The sequence below is a fragment of the Chiloscyllium plagiosum genome, chromosome 5 (assembly GCF_004010195.1).
Source record: "Chiloscyllium plagiosum isolate BGI_BamShark_2017 chromosome 5, ASM401019v2, whole genome shotgun sequence".
NCBI classification, from domain to species: domain Eukaryota; kingdom Metazoa; phylum Chordata; class Chondrichthyes; order Orectolobiformes; family Hemiscylliidae; genus Chiloscyllium; species Chiloscyllium plagiosum.
In genome coordinates this window covers 108,667,823-108,689,246 of record NC_057714.1, presented here as the reverse complement: position 1 = coordinate 108,689,246, position 21,424 = coordinate 108,667,823, and the positions used below count along the sequence as shown (strand labels likewise).

Genomic DNA, 21,424 nt, shown 5'->3' with positions numbered 1-21,424 from the left:
CTTCCTGATGAAGGGCTTTTGCCCAAAACGTCGATTTTCCTGCACCTCGGATGCTACTTGACCTGCTGTGCTCTTCCAGCACCACTCTAATCTAGACTCTGGTTTCCAGCATCTGCAGATGTTTTTACCCTGATGCTTTTTTATTCTTCCAATCAAAATGGGTAACCTCACACTTATCCCCATTAAACTATAGCAGCCAAATTTTGGGCAATTCACCTAACACATCCATATACATTTATAAATTTCTTATTCCTTATTTCCCACCTGTTTTTGTGCCATATGTAAATCTGACTACAGTATCTTATCTCCTTGCATCCAGTCATTAATACAGACTGTAAATACCAGAGTTCTGAGGACCAAACCCTGTGGTACTCCACTCGTTCCATCTTGCCACCCACTACATCTTGAAAACGGCCAATTTATCCTGACTCTCTGCTTTTATTGGTTAGTCAATCCTCTATCCAAGTTGACAAATGACCCCTAACCCTGTGATCTTACGCTGGTGTATTTGCCTTCTATGCTACACCTTTTCAAATGCCTTCTGAAAGTCTAAATATCGTCAGGATCCACATTAGTGACTTTGCTTATTACATCTTCAAAAGAACGCTAGCAAATTAGTCAAACATGAATTACCCTTCAGAAAACTACATTGGCTCCGAGGCAGCATGTTTTGACTTTCCAAATATCCTGTTATTACTTCCTCAATAATGATTATAACAATTTCCCAATGACACATGTTAAACTATCTATTCTACAGCTTCCTACTTTCTGCCTCTCCCCCTTTTCGAATTAGGCTTGCCAGCCTTTAATTGTACAAAAGCATGGAGTCAGCTTTTTTTGGTTAGTGTTCTAATGCAGAGGTTGGACTGCACAAGACAAATCAGGTTAAATCCCTGTCTAAATTCACTCTGACGAGATTCATCCTTACCTGCCCAGCTGTATCCACAAGCTGCAGATGGTAATCTTGCCCATTCACTGTGATCAACTTAGTAAATGCTGAAATCAGAAAAGATAAAAGATTTTGTGTTGTATCCACTGGTATCCTGCAAAACAACTAAATCAATGAACAACATATCTTGAAGAATGACAAGAGTTTCTTGGGATGATTTGGTTTAAAGTATCCACAAACGCTTTACTTGAACTATCCAAGGACAGAATGACATTTTTTATAGGCTAAGTTTCCTAACATTATTGCTTTAAAGCTTAATATTTGAAACTTAACTCTTTTTTTATGAGAAAAGTAGTATTACAGACATCAAAAACTATCCCAATCACAAAGATCCTGCTAAACTTAGAAACTTCAGAATTTCAAACTGGAATAGATCATACCCTAAAATGATTCTATGCCTTTAGTATACAACTGATCATGACCATAAAACAATGTCCATGGTATTTTGGAATGTCTAGCTCAAAATTAAGACAAAAAGACCAAATCTTTGAACTATTTCAGACCTCAATTTTTCCACTAACACATCAAACCAATTAACAAAACTAATTGGCAAAAATATCAATATGCTCAATGACAATGACAAAGGGATCACAACCATGAGTAATCTGGCAATATATCTGTTTAAAAACTTACTTAGTTCACTGTATTGTACTAAATTAAACTTCAATTACGCAGAACTTGAATCCACATTTTGGCCAGAAGTGTGGGAATTATTCAGCCAAAGATCCTAGACTCAAGGGATGCAGCTAAACCAAATTTGAAAATGATTGTTCAAAACATGCTAGACTGATGGTAGAAGCAGTCACGATGCAATCATGTTTCAAGACTGCAAATTAGCAACAGAAACTGAATAAAACTGAATTACAAATACAAAACCAGCAGCAATAATTGCATTACAGGCTCTTGCTCATTTACAAAATATTACAAGAATGAGAAAATATGCTGTGTCTGTAGGATACATTAATGAATCATAACCCAAACTGCAATGTACTGTCAAACTAATACCAATCAAATTAACATATCTGCAGAGAGGAAGAGGTAGCAACAGTGAACCTGGTAACTGTTCCAGAAATGCCTGTTTACCTTGGGAATGCCCTTGAATCTAATAAGCAGAATTTATTTATAGGCATGCATACCTTTCAAAAATGAACTGTGCTGTGTGTGTCAAAGGGTTACTCCTTGCGAAAACAAATACCACCACTAAAGTACATATCAGCAAAGCTTTAGGCCTCTTGAGGTTGTTGCAACTGAAGTTGCAACAGTGCACTGCGAATTGTGCCCCACTGCTTCACAAGCTGTCACAAAACAATACATAAAATCCCAAACAAACCACAAAAGTTACCCATTTTCCTGACTGATTGCTACTCAGTACAAAAGCAATTTATACCAGGTTGTGAGATTAACAAAAATAAACTCATTTAACTGGAACAATAACTGGGAAAAACACAGGATTTCTAATTTACCAGTTAGGAACTGAACCAAAACTCCTGCAAACCCCTAGATATCCACACACACACAAACACACACAAAAAATGTATTTTATCGGTAGATAAAGTTCTAAAGTTCTTCACAAGATGGAGAGCTATTTTCACACTGTTCTTTTGATTTTAGCAATGATGACATGCAGCTGTTGATTGAAACAAAGAATGACCATTGCTCTATGACTGCTCAGGTGGACCTAAGTGTTCCTTGCTTTACAATTATTTCCTTTAAGCTTCGTTTTTTTCCTGAGGGCTGTTGCCAGGAAAGATTTCCTTCACTTGACAGATTCTTGGTTGCACTGTCTCAAATTTGTATTCTCATGGCTTCAAAAGGAACAGCTCAAAGATATCCAGTACTTGATTTTTTTAAGTTGCAAAACTCTCCTTTTATTTCAGTTTATGGTAATCTGTTTAGTCCAAGGTCCACAGAGTAATCAAAAAAGGAAGGATACATTTTTCTGCTCATGATGAAAGCATATAACATTGCAGTATCTAATAAGGATTATTCTCAATCCTGCACAAACCATACCAACTTCTTTATAAGCATTTAATAGAAGGCCACATTTCAGAATCATTTAAACATTCCTCTAAAATTTCTTTCCTTTAATGGACAATAGTTTTCTATTAATCCACTGTACGATGCCTTCAAACTTACAATTAATTAAAAAAATGGTATAAATGCTTACTAGAATTTATAGAACATAGAAAAATACAGCGCAGTACAGGCCCTTTGGCCCTTGATGTTGCGCCGATCCAAGCCCACCTAACCTACACTAGCCCACTATTCTCCATATGCCTATCCAATGCCCGTTTAAATGCCTATAAAGAGGGAGAGTCCACCACTGCTACTGGCAGGGCATTCCATGAACTCACGACTCGCCGAGTAAAGAATCTACCCCTAACATCTGTCCTATACCTACCACCCCTTAATTTAAAGCTATGCCTCTTCGTAATAGCTGACTCCATACGTGGAAAAAGGTTCTCATGCTCATCCCTATCTAAACCCCTAATCATCTTGTATACCTCTATCAAGTCACCCCTAAACCTTCTTTTCTCCAATGAAAACAGCCCCAAGTGCCTCAGCCTTTCCTCATACGATATCTATGTACATGGACACCAAGATTCCTCTGCTCATCCACACTACCAAGTATCCGACCATTAGCCCAGTACCCCGTCTTTTTGTTACTCTTACCAAAGTGAATCACCTCACACTTACCTACATTGAACTCCATTTGCCACCTTTCTGCCCAGCTCTGCAACTTATCTATATCCCGCTGTAACCTGTCACATCCTTCCTCACTGTCAACAACTCGTCCGACTTTCGTATCATCCGCAAACTTGCTCACCCAACCTTCTAGCCCCTCCTGCAGGTCATTTATAAAAATGACAAACAATTTAAAAAAGGTTTCAATGTCATGTGGTTCCAAAGAAGCTGGATGCTATGAGAAATGTTTATCTATTTGTTATTTTTTATTATTAAGGATAAACATTGCAGACACAAGGGCAAATCAGAAATTCAAACTCTTACCAAGCAAGAAGCAAGGTTTTTTGACCCCAAAATTATCAGATTCTTATTGCATGTCCAAAGCAATGACAGATAACCTCAGTAAAATCTGAGGAAAAAAACGGTGCTACTTTTCGCAAATGATACCACATTCTTGACTTTGTGCAAAATTTCAGATGATTTTTAAAAAAAAACATCAAGTTCATTTGTTCCACCGATTGGATTTTAGTTGTTGAAACACTGCAATGAAGTTAATAACCTGAATTTGAAATTAGTGCTCCAGCTGTCACAATCACATACCAATCTTCAAAGCAACTGTTCATTGATTAATATATTTAATAATGTCTTCATAAAAGCCATCTATGCTATTCTAATCTCCCTTATTAATTTTGTTTACAGGTTTATACCCTATGCTTTGACACTAAACATACGCAGATCAATTATAGCTTAAGCATTCCAATAAGATAATTGGCACAAATTCTCCGTTCAGGAGAGAAAATGTTTCAAGACTGCAAGTCCAAGCTAAAAGACATGCACTGAAGAGAGTTTATCATAGGTTCCAGAGATGACTATCTTTAGGTGATTGCTCTTGTGCTCTTTGCACTTCTTACCATTATATGGAAATATAACGACGATGAAGAAAGCTACAACCTTTCACAAAAATGTTATTTGAACATTTCAAACAAATCCTTAACCTTTTCAGTATTATGTACAGTACAGCTGATTAATCTACTGTCACTTCCACTCATGGAGAATATTTTTAAAACAGTTTGACAAACCGAGAGAACATCTAGCATATATTAATATGACTGTTCTTTAGTATTGCAGAATACAATGTCCCAAAATCAAAGTTTTAATTAGTTTATCCCTGGTATTTATGATCCTCATCCCCTCCACATTAAGCAGGTTGCGATAAGTGTAGGTGTTAAAATTTCTGGTTAAAAACCGTCAATTGAACTGGATGATACACTTCCACTCAAAGTTGAAGGCAAAAATTCAATCTGGGTGAAGCACCTACTGAGGGAGATCTTAAGAAACCTTGCTATGTGCAGCTGTGATTCCTAAAAGTTTAATTCTGCAGCAAATATTTTGTTGCATTAATGCAGTATTCAACTGAGAAGGTTCTCTCAACCCACATTATGATCATGTGATTTGAACCAAATTTACTCTTCTCAGAATCTACTGCTACAGCATCTGTAAAAGTTTAACAGGATCCTTGGTTACATGCAAAAGAGGCCATTCCATCGTGCTTTCGAATTTAGAACAGGAACAGGAGAAGATTCAGCCCAATATTTAAAAATGAAATTTCAGCATTTTTATACAGTAAAATATAGTCAAAAGGACAGTGAAGTTACTTGAATAACTCATTTCTTGGCTCATTAACCTCTCCACAAAAGCAGACCAGTTTAACTACAGGCTTGGACACAGGCCCCAGGCCCAGCTACAGCCAATGGGGGGATTTCTGCATATTTAGACAGGATAGATTGCTCGAGACATATGGCAACAAATTCAAGAGGCTCTAACTGGAGGAAAATGAGTTTTGACCAACATTCTAGAATTTGGTATGCAGCACATTACTAAACCAGACTCTAAATGTGGAATGGCAACTTCCTTTGTAAAGAATTACTAACTATCTGTGCCGAAAAGCAATTAAAAAAAAACATGTTTTCATTCAAAGTATTTCCCAATACTCTAACCAAAGCAACATTATCTCAAAGGCATTTAGTTTATACATCCTGCCAGCAAATATTTGCACCGGCAAATTATGTTTTATCTCAAATTTTCATTTTCCGAAATAGCTCTGTTGTCGGTGACAGGTAAAATAATACCCCAATGCCCCAGTTAATAACTTAAATTGTTCTCCAATAACCTTACATGGGCATTCACAGATTATGCAGAAAACATCATAATGAGCTGGCATCTGATTTAATACATTGTAGTCCATAAGCAAAAATACATTCAGCCCACTGAGTCTGCCCTGTCAGTCAATGAGATCAGAGCTCATCTGATAATCTTCAGCTTGACTGCTGCATTTTCCCTGTAACTCACAATACCTTCACTGATTAAAGGTCTGCCCATCTCTTCCTGAATATAATCAATGACCCAATCTTCCTACTCTGTGGTCAGGATTTCCATAGATTCACTACCCTCAGGGAAGGAAATCCTCTTCTGCCTTAAATAAATGAGTCCTTATTCTGAGATTTTGTCCTTTGGTTCTTGGCTTCTCCAGTGGGGAAAACAACCTCAGATGTACAGCATGGAAACAGACCCTTCGGTCAAACCCGTCCATGCCGACCAGATATCCCAACCCAATCTAGTCCCACTTGCTAGCACCCGGCCCATATCCCTCCAAGTCCTTCCTATTCATATACCCATCCAAATGCCTCTTAAATGTTGCAATTGTACCAGCCTCCACCACTTCCTCTGGCAGCTCATTCCATACACGTACCACCCTCTGCGTGAAAAAGTTGCTCCGTAGGTCTCTTTTATATCTTTCCCCTCTCACCCTAAACCTATGCCCTCTAGTTCTGGACTCCCCGACCCCAGGGAAAAGACTTTGTCAATTTACCCTATCCATGTCCCTCATACTTTTGTAAACCTCTATAAGGTCACCCCTCAGCCTCCGATGTGCCAGGGAAAACAGCCCCAGCCTGTTCAGCCTCTCCCTATAGCTCAAATCCGCCAACCCTGGCAACATCCTAGTAAATCTTTTCTGAACCTTTTCAAGTTTCACAACATCTTTCCGATAGGAAGACGACCAGAACTGCACGAAATACTCGAACAATGGCCTCGGCAACCTCGCAGCATTTAACCTGTCAATCCCTCAGAATCTTATTTATTTAAATAAGGTCATCTCTCATTCTTCCAAACACCAGTTCCAAATTACTCAACTTCTCAAAAAAAAAACCCCCTCCGTAACCAGGATCAACCTAGTCAATCTTCTCTGGACTGCCTGCAATTTCAAAGAACATAGAAAAGTACAGCACAGAACAGACCCTTTGGCCCACAATGTTGTGCTGAGGTTTAATCCTAATGTAAAATATAGTAACTTAACCTACGCACCCCTCAACTCACTGCTATCCATGTACATGTCCAGCAGTTGCTTAAACGTCTCCAATGACTCTGCTTCCACCACCACAGCTGGCAACGCATTCCATGCATTCACAACTCTCTGCGTAAAGAACCTATCTCTGACGCCTCTTTTATACCTTCCTCCTAATACCTTCAAACTATGACTCCTCATACCAATCAATCCTGCCCTAGGGAAAAGTCTCTGACTATTGACTATCTATTCCTGACATAAGGGTCCCAAAACTGTTCAAAGTATTCCAGGCATGGCTTCCAGCTGTAGAGTTACTTTTAGCAAAAGTCACCTATTTGTATACTTCATTTCTTTGAAATAAAAACCAATATTCCATTTACCCTGTCTTTTACCTGAACTTAGGATGCTAGCTTTATGATTTATGCACAAAGCGACCCAAATTCCTGTTCTGCAGCATTCTACAATATTTTGCCACGTAAAAACAATGTTCAGCTCCTCGATTCTTCCTGCTAAAGTTCATCACGGCATATTTTTCCACACTATATTTCATATGTTAGAGTCTGGGCCACTTTGCACGCAAGTTGATTAGTGCATACAGGAGGAGAAAGTGAAGACTGCAGATGCTGGAGATCAGAGCTGAAAATGTGTTGCTGGAAAAGCGCAGGTCAGGCAGCATCCAAGGAACAGGAGAATCGACATTTCGGGCATAAGCCCTTCTTCAGGAAATCCTTCTTCAGGATTAGTGCATACAGAATAGCAATGATACTGCCATCCAAGCAATAACAAGGTAATAAGACAAAAATATAAATGCTAAATACATAAGACACAGTTTTCTTAGATCCTGGTATTACTCTAGAGTTACATTGGAGCTACTCAGAAGCAACAGTATCGTCAGCTGGACATCAATCTAAGCCATTCCAAATCGCACTGAACTGTGATCCCTTGTAGTTCTCCCTTCAAATGAAGGAAGTATGCAGGTTAACATTGGAAAATTTCACTTTGAAGTAGTTTTACCTCATTGGCAAGGAAAACGCATTAATTTTCCAATATCAACCAAAAAGCTTTTAACCCGTTACAAATGATCAAGCTTTTACTGTACAAATACATTGGGCCTAACAGGCTCATGCAATTTGCGGTTATGCCTGACATGAACCATTTCTCACCTTTCTCCATCTAATTCCAAGATATCCTTTGATTTCTTTCTCTTTCATGTACTCAGCAAGTTTCAGTGAATGTATTTGTTAGTACCCTCAACGATTCCATGTTGCATATCCAAACCATACTCCGTGTACTTTCTCCTGATATCTTTATTGGATCTCAAAATTATAGAGTACAGAAGAGGCACTTCAGCCCATCAAGTCTGTACCACCAAAAATATACGACAGTACTACAATAGTCTCACCTTCCCACACTAGGTCCATAGCCCTGAAGATTTTGTCACTCGTCCAAGTACTTTTTAAAAGAGTTGAGATTTCCTGCCTTTATCTGGGACAATCAAATCTCTAACAGCTGCAGACATTTTGTTACATTTCGTCAGTCCCCTAAAAGTAATTGCTCACCTGAAATCAGGCAGAGGCATACATTGGTGATTGATAGGTAGCTGAAAATCCGACATAACAAGTATATTGCAACAATTGTGCAATGCTTCCGATGGTTACATGCACTTAGAGAACAGAAAATTGAAGGATAAAGTAAGAACAGTGTCCACATAATTAATCATAAATGCAATTACAGATGGATCCACTGTCTGGAACACGTTTTTGCTTGTTAATTATGTCCTGAATTCAACTTTCTCTTCAATAGCAACTTTCCATTTCCTTGGATCAAAACTTATCAGTTCAAAATCCACTTCTACAATATTTTCAGATATCATATCTTAATTGCAAACCTATCAGAGATTTAAGAATATTCCTGTTGGTCCTCAACTAATCCAGAATTTCAGTAACCAGAGTCAGCTGTGCAAAGTCATGAAGGACAGACCATATTCAGTGGGAGACAGAGTGAAATATATAGTTCACGGAATTTGGTTGCTTTTTAGGTTCGTAATTTCTAAGGCCTTTGTGCAGAATAAATTGAAGCAGAGGATCAGGAACCCAGCACAAAACAACAGTGACACCACATGAAAACCATACGTTCATCGATTAGTAATAATTACTAATTTGACTATTACAAGTGTTATGGACTAGGCCAAACCACTCAAAACATTCTTAAGCAGGCAGCGCAGACCATAACTTTGCTGTTTGTTTCGTTAAGTGCATGTGAAAATTACCCAGAGTAAGTTAGCTCGGTTGACTATTAGATATTAAAACAGACAAAAGTTTATTCACATAATTACTCAATGAAACACAAAGAACAGAATAAAGAACCCCTACAGAACTCAGTCTATCCAAACTAGACTTAAGTATGCTGTTCCGAATATACTTAACAGTCCCAATAAGCAAACTCCCTTTAAAAACCAGTATAAATGGGACACATGCTTACAGGTTGGGGCGGAGGGAGAGGGAGAGGGAGAGGGGGAGAGAGAGAGAGGGGGAGAGAGAGAGAGAGAGAGAGAGAGAGAGAGAGAGAGAGACAGACATCACTTCAACACCATCCTCACACTCCGACAGAGAGAGAGGGAGAGAGAGAGAGACATCACTACAACACCATCCTTACACTCCGACAGAGAGAGAGAGAACAAGAAATATAATTGGAAACTTATCTAGGAAACAAAAGTGGTTACAATGTATATAGTAAGGTACTAATTTGGAATTTTTTTTCTTATGTAACATTCTTGTCTTCAAGTTATCTTTCTAATCACAGCAATTGTATAAATTTCCCATGGGGCTGAATGTTATGGGAGGATATGTTCCTTCCTCCCAGTTGGAAACACGTCAACTTTAGAACTGCAAAAATTATACACTGATGCTTTCAGAGTGAAGCCTCCACATCACAAGCACAAGGAGTCCCATAATCTGACTGGCCGGCAGTAGAGTAGGCCCAACATTGTCAGAACACAGACATGACGACAGCTGGTACTACAAAGAGTTCATCAGACCATAAGACACCTCATAACCCTTGATTCCCTTACCGATTAAAAATCTGTCTATCCCAGCCTTGATTATACTTAATGACCCAGCCTCAACAACGCTCTGTGGTAAAGAATTCCACAGACTCACAACCCTCTGAGAGAAGAAATTCCTCTCCATCTCTTAAAAAGAGAGGAAGGAGGAGCAAGGAGAAGGAGAGAGGGGGGGAGAGAGGGGGAGAGAGAGGGGGAGAGAGAGGGGGAGAGAGAATGAATTCCCACACAGCGCACTGTTAACTCCCAACCAGTTCAGGACTGAACTAAACTACTCAGCTCAGCTAGGGAGCTGACCACTCCCCTTTCGTTATACAGGTAATTTCTAAAACATGACCACTTTGGCCTGAAGTCTCATGTGTTTATATATAAACAAAATGCCTCTCAAAATCCTTTTCATCTTTGCACCAAACCAGACTGATCAGGGCCCAGCCTGGTTTATTACCCCTCTGAAAAAAATCAAGGACAGAGTATCCTTGTGCCAAGGAACAGTTTTTAGAAAAAAAGGGACTAGTTTTGTGACACAGGTTACTTCCAGATTAAAGGTAAATAGGAAAAAATATATAGGACTAACTAAAAGACAAGTAATTTTTTTTTAAAAACTCATAACTAAATATTTTATGTCCCTGAGGGAAGGCAACTACCATCCTTACCTGGTCTAGCTTACATGTGACTCCAGACTCTCAGCAATCTGGTTGACTCTTAACTGCTCCCTGAATGATCTGCGATGGACAATAAATGCTGGCTTAGCCAATGAATAGAGAGATGCAAGACCAGGCAATGTGTTATACAGGTATAATGGGGGAGCTAGTGCACCCCACTGCGGCTCAGTGACCACATCTGTAGCAAGCGTTGGGTTACCTGGATGCTGTGTTTCAGGATACAGTCACACCCCTTAGATTAACTACCTTGAATTTAGACTGTGGTCCAAATATAGGGAGGATGATCAAAGTGACACAGGGAGCCATTTGGTGTGGGAAGGAACAAAAGAGAAATGCAGGTATAAATCAGGGATAGTATAGTCAAGGAAACAGCCATTCTTCTGCGTGGCTTGGAGCTAGAGCCCTTAAGGCTGTACCTGCCTGCCTGGTGCCCAGGTTCAGGATTGCTCATCTGACCTGCAGAGGAACTTGGATGGGAAGGGAAGGATCCAGTTGTCACGATCCACATAGATATCAACGATATAGTTGAAAATAGAAAAAAAGTTCTACTGAGGAAATAATAGCAGCTAAGGGCTAAATTCAAAACCAGAGGCCAAAAGGTAATAAAGTCCTGATTACTACCTGAGACATGACCTATTTAGGACAAGGTTAACAAGATTAAAAAGAGAGGTAAATGTGAGGCTTAAAGATAGGAGTGGCAGAAACAGGTTCAAATTCATGGGTCATTGGCACTTGTACTGGGAAAGCAGGGAGCTGTTCCAATGGGACAGGCTCATGAATCATGCTGGACCAAAGTCCCCTCAAATTGCATAGTTAGGCTGTGTATAGGGCTTTAAAACTAAATAGGTGGGACGGCATGGTTCAGTTGCATAGGAAATTATGGAAAAAGTTGGGAGGGGTGCTCAGCAGAGCTTAGTTTCCAGAATGAGGTCAAAAATCAGGTTATAGTCCAATGGGTTTATTTGAAAACACTAACTTTTGGAGCACTGCTCCTTCATCAGGTGTCATTGAATGTGGAAGACCTTAGACACAGAATTTATAAGGAAAAGATCAAAGGGTCATATAACAATGCGAACAAACTGAACACACAATAAGGCTCTTAAATCTTTAAATCAGTTAGAATGAAGGCGCAGGTTTCGATTGACTAATGTGCAAATCCCAGAATTTCTTTCAAGTCCCTGGAGGTCTCACCTCCTTTATATTGATAACACCTTAAGTTGTCACAGGTCAGTGACTCAGGGCAGTTGGCAGAATGTGGGGAAGAAAATAAGTCAGAAGATAGAAAAGGTATGCAAGAAAGCTATGATTACAATCATTACGGGGACTTCACTATGCAGGTGGACTGGGAAAATCAGGTTGGTAGCGGATCCCAAGAATTTGTGTAATATCTTTTTCTTTTAATTTGATCACTGAATGAGGGCATCACTGGCTGGGCCAGCATATCTTGCACATTGCTAACTGCCCATTGCCCATAGGGCAGCTAAGAGTCACATTATTGTGGGTTTGGAATCATATGTAGGCCAGGTAAGATAAGGACAGCAGATTTCCTTCCCTAAAGAACTTTGGTGAACTAGATGGCCCAACAACTAACAGTGGCTTCGTTGTCATCATTAGACTTCAAATTCTAACATCTGCCATGCCATGATTCAAACCTCTGTCCCCAACATATTAACTCAGTCTCTGGATTAATAATCTAGCAATGACTTCACTAGACCATTGCCCCCCTGACAGTTTTTGAAGCAGATTGGAGTACAGCCTTTGAGGGAATAGGCAATTCTGGATTTGGTGATGTGAAATAAGGCAGGCTTGAGGCTTAAGATGAAGGAATCCCGAGGAAGCAGTGACCATAGTATGACAGAATTCACCATGCATTTTGAGAAGAAGAAATTGGAATCAGATTAGATTAGATTATTTACAGTGTGGAAACAGGCCCTTCGGCCCAACAAGTCCACACCAACGCTCCAAAGAGCAACCCACCCAGACCCATTCTCCAACATTTACCCCTTCACCTAACACTATGGGCAAGATATAATGGTATTACAATTCAGTAAAGACGACTACAAAGAAAGGAGGGATTAGCTGGTCAACACTGTTTGGGAGGAGAAGCTTCCAGGGAAAATGGAGAAGTAGCAATTCGGGGGCACAGCAGACATTCATCCCAAGGAAGATGCTAAATTGTGTGCGCGGTGTGTTGTGCTTGTAACAGAGAACAAGGTAACCATGGCTGACAAGTGACGTCAGGGTCAAAATAAAAGCAAACAATTAAGCTCACAAATGTAGTGAAGATCAGTGGGGAACCAGAGGATTGGGAAGCCTTTAATAACCAGCAAAAGACAACTAAAAGAGCAATAAGGGGCAAGATGATGAAATGAAGATCAGCTAGCTAGTAATATAAAAGAAGATTGCAAGAGTATTTTTTTAAAAAGATATTTAAAAAGGTAAGAAGCAACAGTGGACATTAGACCACTAGAAAATGAGGCTGGAAAAGTAGTAATGGGGAACAAAGAAACAGCAGAGGAATTTTACATGGTGGAAGACACTAGTATGCTAGAACTTCAACAGGGTCAGGAAGCACAGTGAGTATTACTGGCTGTCACAAAGGTGGTGGTGTTGGAGAAGCTAGAAGGTCTGAATGTGGATAAATCACCTGGACCAGATGGACTACAGCTGGAAATGTGTTGCTGGAAAAGCGCAGCAGGTCAGGCAGCATTCAGGGAACAGGAGAATCGATGTTTCGGGCATAAGCCCTTCTTCAAAATATGATAAGCTTCTGTGCAGAGGAGATGACCTGGGGGGTGCAGTGAGAGAGGGACTCACTGAAGTCTTCGTAGAGGGAGGAAGAGAGCTTCTTCAAGGATGGACTACACTCTAGGTTCTGAAGGAGATAGCTGAGATGATGGTGGAGGAATTGCTGGTGAACTTTCAGGAATCACAGGAGTCAGAACTGTCCCAGAGGACTGAAAAATGGCTAACATAATACCCCTGCTTGAGCAGGGAGGGAGGCAGAAGATGAGAAATGATAGGACAGGCAGTCTGACCTTAGTCACTGCTAAGATTCTAGAGTCTATTATTGAGGATGATATTGCAGAGTACTTGGAAATGCATGATTAAATTGGGCTGAGTAAGCATGACTTTGTCCAAGGGAGGTCATGCCTGACAAAGCTGTTCGAATCCTTTGAGGTAAAGAGCAAATTGGTCAAAAGAGAGCCCGTGGACATGATCTACTTAGATTTCCAGAAGGCGCTTGACAAAGTTTCACACAGGAGGCTGCTAAATAAGAGCCCTTGATGTTAAAAGCAAGATACTGATATGGCTGACTGGCAGAAGGGTAAGAGTGGGGATAAAGGGGTCATTTACAGAATAGTAGTTCAGTGACTAGTACAGTTTTGCAGTAGTCAGTGTTAGGACCACAACAATTCTTCTATACATTAATGAGCTGGACAAATGAATTGAGGTTATTGTTGCTACGTTTGCAGATGACACAAAGTTAGGTGGAGGAGCAGGTAGTGCTGGGGAAGCAGAGAGGCTGTAGAAGGCTTTGACCAGGCTAGGAAAATGGGCAACAAAGTGGCAGATGACATACAGAGGGAAGGTCTGGCATTATGCACTTTGTAGGAAGAATAGAGATTTAGTGTATTTTCTAAATGGAGAAGGACTTCAGAAATCTGAATCACAACAGGACTTGGAGGTCCTAGATCAGGATTCTCTTAAAGTTAACATACAGGTTCCTCAGGCAGTTAAGGAAGCAGATGCATGGTTAGCGTTCAGTTCAGGCAGCCTAGAATACAAGAGCTCTATTCAGACCACATCTGGAATACTGAGAGCAATTTTGGCCCCATTATTTAAGGATGGACGTGCTGGTGTTGGAGGATTGCCAAAGGAAGGTGACAAGAACGATCTGGGAATGAAAGGTTTGTCATGAGGAGCAAGTGAGGATTCTGGGTCTGTACTCAATGGAATTTAGAAGGATGAAGGGGTGAGATCTGATTGAAATTTACAGAATATTGAGGTAGGGTAGATGTGGAGAAGATATTTCCACTAGTATGAGAGACTACGATCAGAGGCCACAACCTGAGTTGAGGAGAAATTTCTTCAGAGTGTAATGTTACAAGGTTAAATGGGGCTCTCTCTCCATTAATGTAATATTAAAGAGTTAAGCGGCATTGACTGAATGTTCTGGAAGTGGATGGAGACGACAGTCACGCAGGAACTCCCACTCCAATTAGACAGTCATTTGCTCCAACTCCCCCTACTATTATCAAATTAAACAATCATTCAATCTTCTCCATTCTGCAATGCTTTCTAGCCATCCCCTGAAGCTAGGTATATCACACCTACGTTGTCTTGGGGAATCACGGAGTCAGGAAATCATCTACATAATGATTACCCAGGAATAGGACATTTGCATTATCTCAGTGGATAATCTCACCCTATAATTGTATCTAGGGAAACACGTGACTGAGGGAGTGGCTGGGGTTGTCTTGAGTGGCATGTGACTGTAGGGGCGTGGCCAGAATATCCGTGAGCATGACTAACTGACCTGTATAAAGGGGATAGGTATCTTTTGTTCAGGGCTCACTCTGACTCGACTTAGCACACCAGCAAAGAGGGTCAAAGGGGTCTCCTAGCTTATACAAGCTTTAATAAACTAACTTTGCAGAAGTTGGTGTATACGAATTGCATCTTATGTGTGAAACCTCAGGAAAAAAAAACCTGACAAGAGGGTGGTGAATTCATTGTCAGAGAAAGCCGTGGAGGCCAAGTCATTTCGGAGGTAGATAAATTCTTGATTAGTGAGGAGTTAAATGGCTACAGGGAGAAAAAGCAGGAGAATGGTTTTGAGAAACACATTAGCCATGATCAAATCTTGGAGCAGACTCAATGGGTCAAATGGTGTCATTCTAACTCTATACCTTATGGTCAGGTATGAGAGAAAACAGAGTTAAAATATAAAACAACTAATAAATCTTCCAGTAGTTATAATTCCAATAGATGTTTCATTGCTCACTGGATTTTTACCTTGTTACATATAATTGTTACTGTTGCCACAGTTACCTTGACTATGCATCCCACACCCTGCTTCCTGTAAAGAATCTATTCCATTCTCCCAGTTCCTCTGTCTCGCTTGCATCTGTTCTGATGATGCCAGCTTCGACAAGGGGCTTTCCAAAATGTCAACCGAGGATTCTCCAGCACCTATCCTTGACATGGCCCTTATCCAGGTCTGACCCATCTTCCATACTTTAGGCCTCACACCCCTCTTCCCTCCCACAAATGCAACAGGGTGCCTCTTGTCCTCATCTTCTGCCAGGGGGATATTCATCCAGAGGATCATTAGCTGCCATTTTCACCACTTCCAGTGGAAAGACACCACAAGATATATTCCCCACCTCTATCTTGTCAGCCTTCCGCAGGAACTATTCCCTCCTGGGCACTCTGGTCCATTCCTCCTTCACTCTCTATACCAACTAATGTCTTAAATGACATTTGGGTAAAGTGCAGTGATGTCCTTGCACTTCACTCAATCTAGTCCACTGATACACTGCTCACAATGTGGTCTTGCCTACATTGGGGAAACAAATTGGGGAAACAAATAGTAGACTGGGTGACCCCTAAGAGACCCCATTAGCAGCCATTCATTTTCCTAGGCTGACCATTATCTCCTTTGTCCGTTCAACTGTTCTTCTCTCTTTAGACTCCATCTCCACCGATCATTTACTCTTTATCCCTTCCTCTAGCATTAAAAAAAAATTTTCCTCACTAAACTCAATTCTGAAGGGTCACTGGACCTGAAACATTAAATTTGATTTCTCTACACAGAGGCTGCCAGATTTGCTGAGATTTTCCAGCAATTTCTGTTTTTGTTTCTGGATTTTTATAAGTTTTGCTTTCCTGATAAGAATAATTTCCATGCACCCTAGACTATGGAAATGGCTGCTTGCATTTACTCTACCCAAAAAAAAAGTTGGAATCAAACCAAAATTTTCATGCACAAATAATGCTCTCAACTGCCAAAATGTCATGTTACTTATACAATGGATTGATGCTGATGAGGGAAGAATATGAATTTTTGTTGCCAAACTCAATCCCTTGGTAAAGTATAAAATTAATGAATCCACATAACAATGGCAAATATACTCCCTGTGCAATCTTGTCCTCAACCGTAAGTGTCTCTTGGTGGGTAACAAATTTTTCCCAATACATGAAATACTTAGATGCAAAATGTCAGAACATTCTTTGTTAGGAAACAACGCATAAACATCATTTGCTAAATACTACACAAGTATGAAGAACTACAAGGAAAGAAAATGTGAAATTGCCTTTCAAACTTCATTACAATTCCAACAGCATCAGCAACTGACCCACAGACAGGTATAGTACAGCATACTACACGAGTTTATTCTGCAACCTGTCAAGTGCTAAAAATAGCACCTCAGTTGCCACTCAGCAATCAGCAATTTTTAGCTCACGTTTCTACATCACATTTACCGTACTTTGGAATTTGCTGCAGAATTAACCCTTCTATGACTGAAGGGTTTAAGATTCAGAAAATCACACGATTCTAACTTTCTCATAAGTGACACTATGTATTGGTACACAGAGCACATCAATCAAAAACATCTAGGGAAATAAAATCTCAACTAGAATCAGAAGTATTAATTTTAAATGATGAGTCATGTTTTAACCATCTGAAATTTGAAGATGTTCATCATGATTTTCCAACCCAATTCAATGAGTAATTCACAAAAACAATGAAATGCTTCATTTAATATGTTCAACACAAACTCGAACATTTCTTGTAATAGTGTCCTTTGGTAACTTGAAAAAAATTGTTATAGAAAATGAAACATTAATACAGAATGGACTTTAGTTATCTAAGGCTAATATTGTGACAATGCTTTAAAGTGATTTTGTCGTTTGGCATTGTTTTTAAAAAAAAGGTCATAAAGGCAGAGATGCCAAAATGTCTGGGAAAGAGCCTAGTTTAACAATGGCAGTGTAGTGGCCAGTTCTCAGAGTTCAGGTTTTTTTCAAGTTTTGTTTTGGTTGTAACAGTGATAAGCTGCTGCAGTCCAGAGAAGGCTTCCAAGATTCAGCAGATGATTCTTGACAGGCTTCTCTCTCAGAAATCTCTCTTGCCTGTAAGAACCTGTGTTTGAATTTACCTTTGCCAAGAAATATGTTTATAGGATGTTACAGGAATTGGAACAGCTCCTTAAGTTGCAGTATAGAGTCAGGTGAGTTCTCAAATAGTTAAGTTACTCTAAATTCTGTCTTCTATTGTTCGTGTTTCAACTGTTGTCTTTAAAGAAATTCAGTTTTGCTTAAAGCAGAGTGGTTTTACCAGCTGCATCACACCTGGAATATCCACTACATATCAGCCTTTAATATAAGAAAAGTTAGAGTCTGTGCTACCTTCTTAACATATTTGGGGGAGACGGGGGGGGGGTTCTGGCCTGATCCAAATCAATATAAAACCTTTATGTACTGAATGGCTATGTTGTTCTACTTTTCCACCAAATATAAAACAGCCTTAAATCATCCATAATTAGGGAGAAGTGCCGCCGTTGTGAATTAGAGTTGCTAGTTAATCTCAGAAGCTACTTGCGTACAGAAGGACACAAATCTGAATGGCTGGCTCAGCAAAAGACCGAGACAGGAGTGAAGCTACTGTCTCAATGAACATCTGTGACATAGAAAAACTTCCACTTGCATTAAAAAAAATTAGCAACAGTAGCATTAAATGTTTTAGTTCACTTCAAGTTTTTAAAATAAAGCTTAGTTTCAGGGATCCTGATAAATTGGATAGTACCTCACTCTCATACCGGAAAGTTTTTACAAAACTGTATGCTGCAAGAATTCTTCCAGATTCTCAGACTTTGCAAGAAACAAAGAGGACACTTTTTTTGCAGACTGATTCAGCCGAATTATTACAGGGCAGGAGGCGGCCACTTAGCTCATTGTGCCAGTGTTGGCTCTTCAAATAAGCATTGGCATTGTCCTTCACTTTTCTCTCCATAATTCTGTATATTTTCCTTTTCAGATAATGGTTTGATTTCCTCTCAAATAGAATTGTAATGAAATTGGAAAGGCAATTTCATGTAGTTCTTCATATTTGTGTACTGGATATTGGATGTGCCTCCTGGATGGGCATTACAGATCTTAAGTCGAGAGTGTGATCCTGGAAAAGCATAGCAGGTCAGGCAGCATCCGAGCAGGAGAACCGACATTTCAGGCATAAGCCCTCCATCAGGAATGGCTTTCTCTATTACATATCTTAAAATTTGCTGCATGAGAGTTTATCATGTTTACACTCTTGTTTCACCGTTTGCTTTAAATCTGTACTCTCTGACTCTATCAGCATCTTGCACTTTCTGATTTGACAAACACCATGTTAAAGGCAAACAAAGATGTGACAATGTTGCATTTACCGAACTTTTATTCTGAGTAGACAAGTGCAGATATAACAGCAGCTCAGCTTGTGGTAGTCAGTCAATTAATTGTATCTGGAACCATTCATGGTTCAAAAGGGACCCAGTTCTGCCTTATTCATGACAACTGCCTTCCACAAGGGATGAATGTAGATTTCTCCAGTCAACGCCCCTCCCCCCTACCTTTTATCTTAGCCTGCTTGGCACACCTTCCTCATTCCTGAAGGAGGGCTTATGCCCGAAATGTCGATACTCCTGCTCCTTGGATGCTGCCTGACCTGCTGCACTTTTCCAGCAACAATTTTTCAACTGCCTTTCATCACAGAAGGATGCCATTCTGTCAGTTATGCTATTACTTCAAAAGGAGTTTTTTTTTCCTTTACAAGTATATAGAGCTGAAAATGTGTTGCTGGAAAAGCGCAGGTCAGGCAGCATCCAGGGAACAGGAGAATTGACGTTTCGGGCATAAGCCCTTCTTCAGGAATATACTTTACAAGTATATATCCAATTCTCTTTTTAAAAGTCTTCAGCTGTAAAAATTCATCAAGGAAAGAAATCTGTATCAGAATACTGCTTTAGGCGAGAAGCCTCAAGTTCACCCAATCAGAAAATACAGGGTCGTTGTTTTTTTTAGATTTTATAACTCCATTTGATTTTAAGCTACATGTCTATTATGCTTAAGGCCAATCAAGGCAAACTGGCAGAGTTAAGAGTGTAGTGCTGGAAAAACACAGCCAGTCAGGAAGCATCCGAGGAACAGGAGAATCAAAGTTTTGAGCATAAGCTCTTCATCAGGAACAAGGCTTGTGGGCCAAGGGGGCAGAGAGATAGATGGGAGGGAGAGAAGAGAAATGAGGAAATTGGTGAAATCTACATTGCTCCCATGTTGTTGGAGGGTCCTAATGTGGAAGATTAGGCGTTCTTCCTCCAGGTGTCGGGTGGTAAGGGTTTGGCGATGGAGGCGACCCAGGACCTGCAAAACCTTGGGGGAGTGGGAGGGGAAGTTAAAGTGTTCGGCCACAGGGTGGTGGGATTGTTCCATGTGTGCCTGGGAGATGTTCTCTGAAGCATTCTGCAAGTAGGCGTCCTGTCTCCCCAATATAGAGGAGAGTACATTGGGAGCAAAGGATACAGTAAATGACGTGTGGAAGTGCAGGTAAATTTCTAATGGATGTGGAAGTCTCCTTAGGGGCCTTGTATGGAGGTAAGGGGGGGGAATTGTGTGGGCACAGGTTTTGCAATTCTGCAAGACAAACTGGCAGTCAAGTTAAGACTATCCCCTTAAATTATCTTGACAAAGCAAGTCCATTAGAAATGCATAAATTTAGACTCCCACAAATGAGAATGCTCAAGGTTTTTTTTTTAAGTTCACAACTTTATAACTTAAATCTTCCAACCTCAATAACATCCTTGTAGATTTTTTTTGCAACCTTTCCAGTTTAATAGTATCCTTTCTATACAAGGCTGACTGTAATAGAGTGCAGTACTCCAATATGGCCTTACCAATGTCTTGTACAACCACAACATGATGTTTCAACTCCTGAAATCGATGATCTGGCCAATGAAGCTAAGCGTTTGCGATTTTTGTGAAGATTTATAGCTCAGGTTGTGGATCAGGTTGTAAGTTTGCTCGTTGAGGTGGAAGAGGTGTTTCGTCACCATGCTAGCTAACATCATCAGTGAGCCTCTGTTGAAGCGCAGGTGCTCCGCTTTCTATTTGTGTATCTTGGTCTGTTGTGGTGGGTGATATCACTTCTGGTTCTTTTTCTAACAGGTTGGTAAATGGGGTTCAAATTGATGCGTTTGTTGTTGGTGTTCCGGTTTGAATGCCTAGCCTCTAGTAATTCCCATGTGTGTCTTTGTTTAGCCTGTCCCAGGATGGATGCATTGTCCCAATTGAACTGGTGTCCTTCATTGTCTGTGTGTAAAGGATACTAGTGATAGTTGGTCATGTCTTTTGGTTCAATGATGCTGGAAGAGTACAGCAGTTCAGGCAACATCCGAGGAGCTTCAGCAAAATCGATGTTTTGGGCAAAAGCCCTTCATCAGGAATAAAGGCAGAGAGCCTGAAGTGTGGAGAGATAAGCTAGGGGAGGGTGGAGGTGGGGAGAGAGTAGCATAGAGTACAAAGGGTGAGTGGGGGAGGAGATGAAGGCGATAGGTCAGGGAGGAGGGGGTGGAGTGGGAGCTAGGCAGGTCGGACAAGTTCGGACAAGTCCGGACAAGTCAAGGGGACAGTGCGGAGCTGGAAGTTTGAAACTAGGATGAGGTGGGGGAAGGGGAAATGAGGAA

General features: G+C 40.3%; 1 protein-coding gene across 2 annotated transcripts in view; it reads right to left on the bottom strand.

Moving 5' to 3' along the window:
• Positions 1-21,424, bottom strand: part of rheb (Ras homolog, mTORC1 binding) — a 126,483-nt gene that overhangs the window by 30,251 nt on the left and 74,808 nt on the right. For both annotated transcript variants that reach the window (XM_043690758.1, XM_043690757.1), the window contains exon 3: positions 929-996. In XM_043690758.1, the coding sequence (XP_043546693.1) occupies positions 929-996 (68 nt within the window). The remainder of the gene's footprint in view (positions 1-928; positions 997-21,424) is intronic.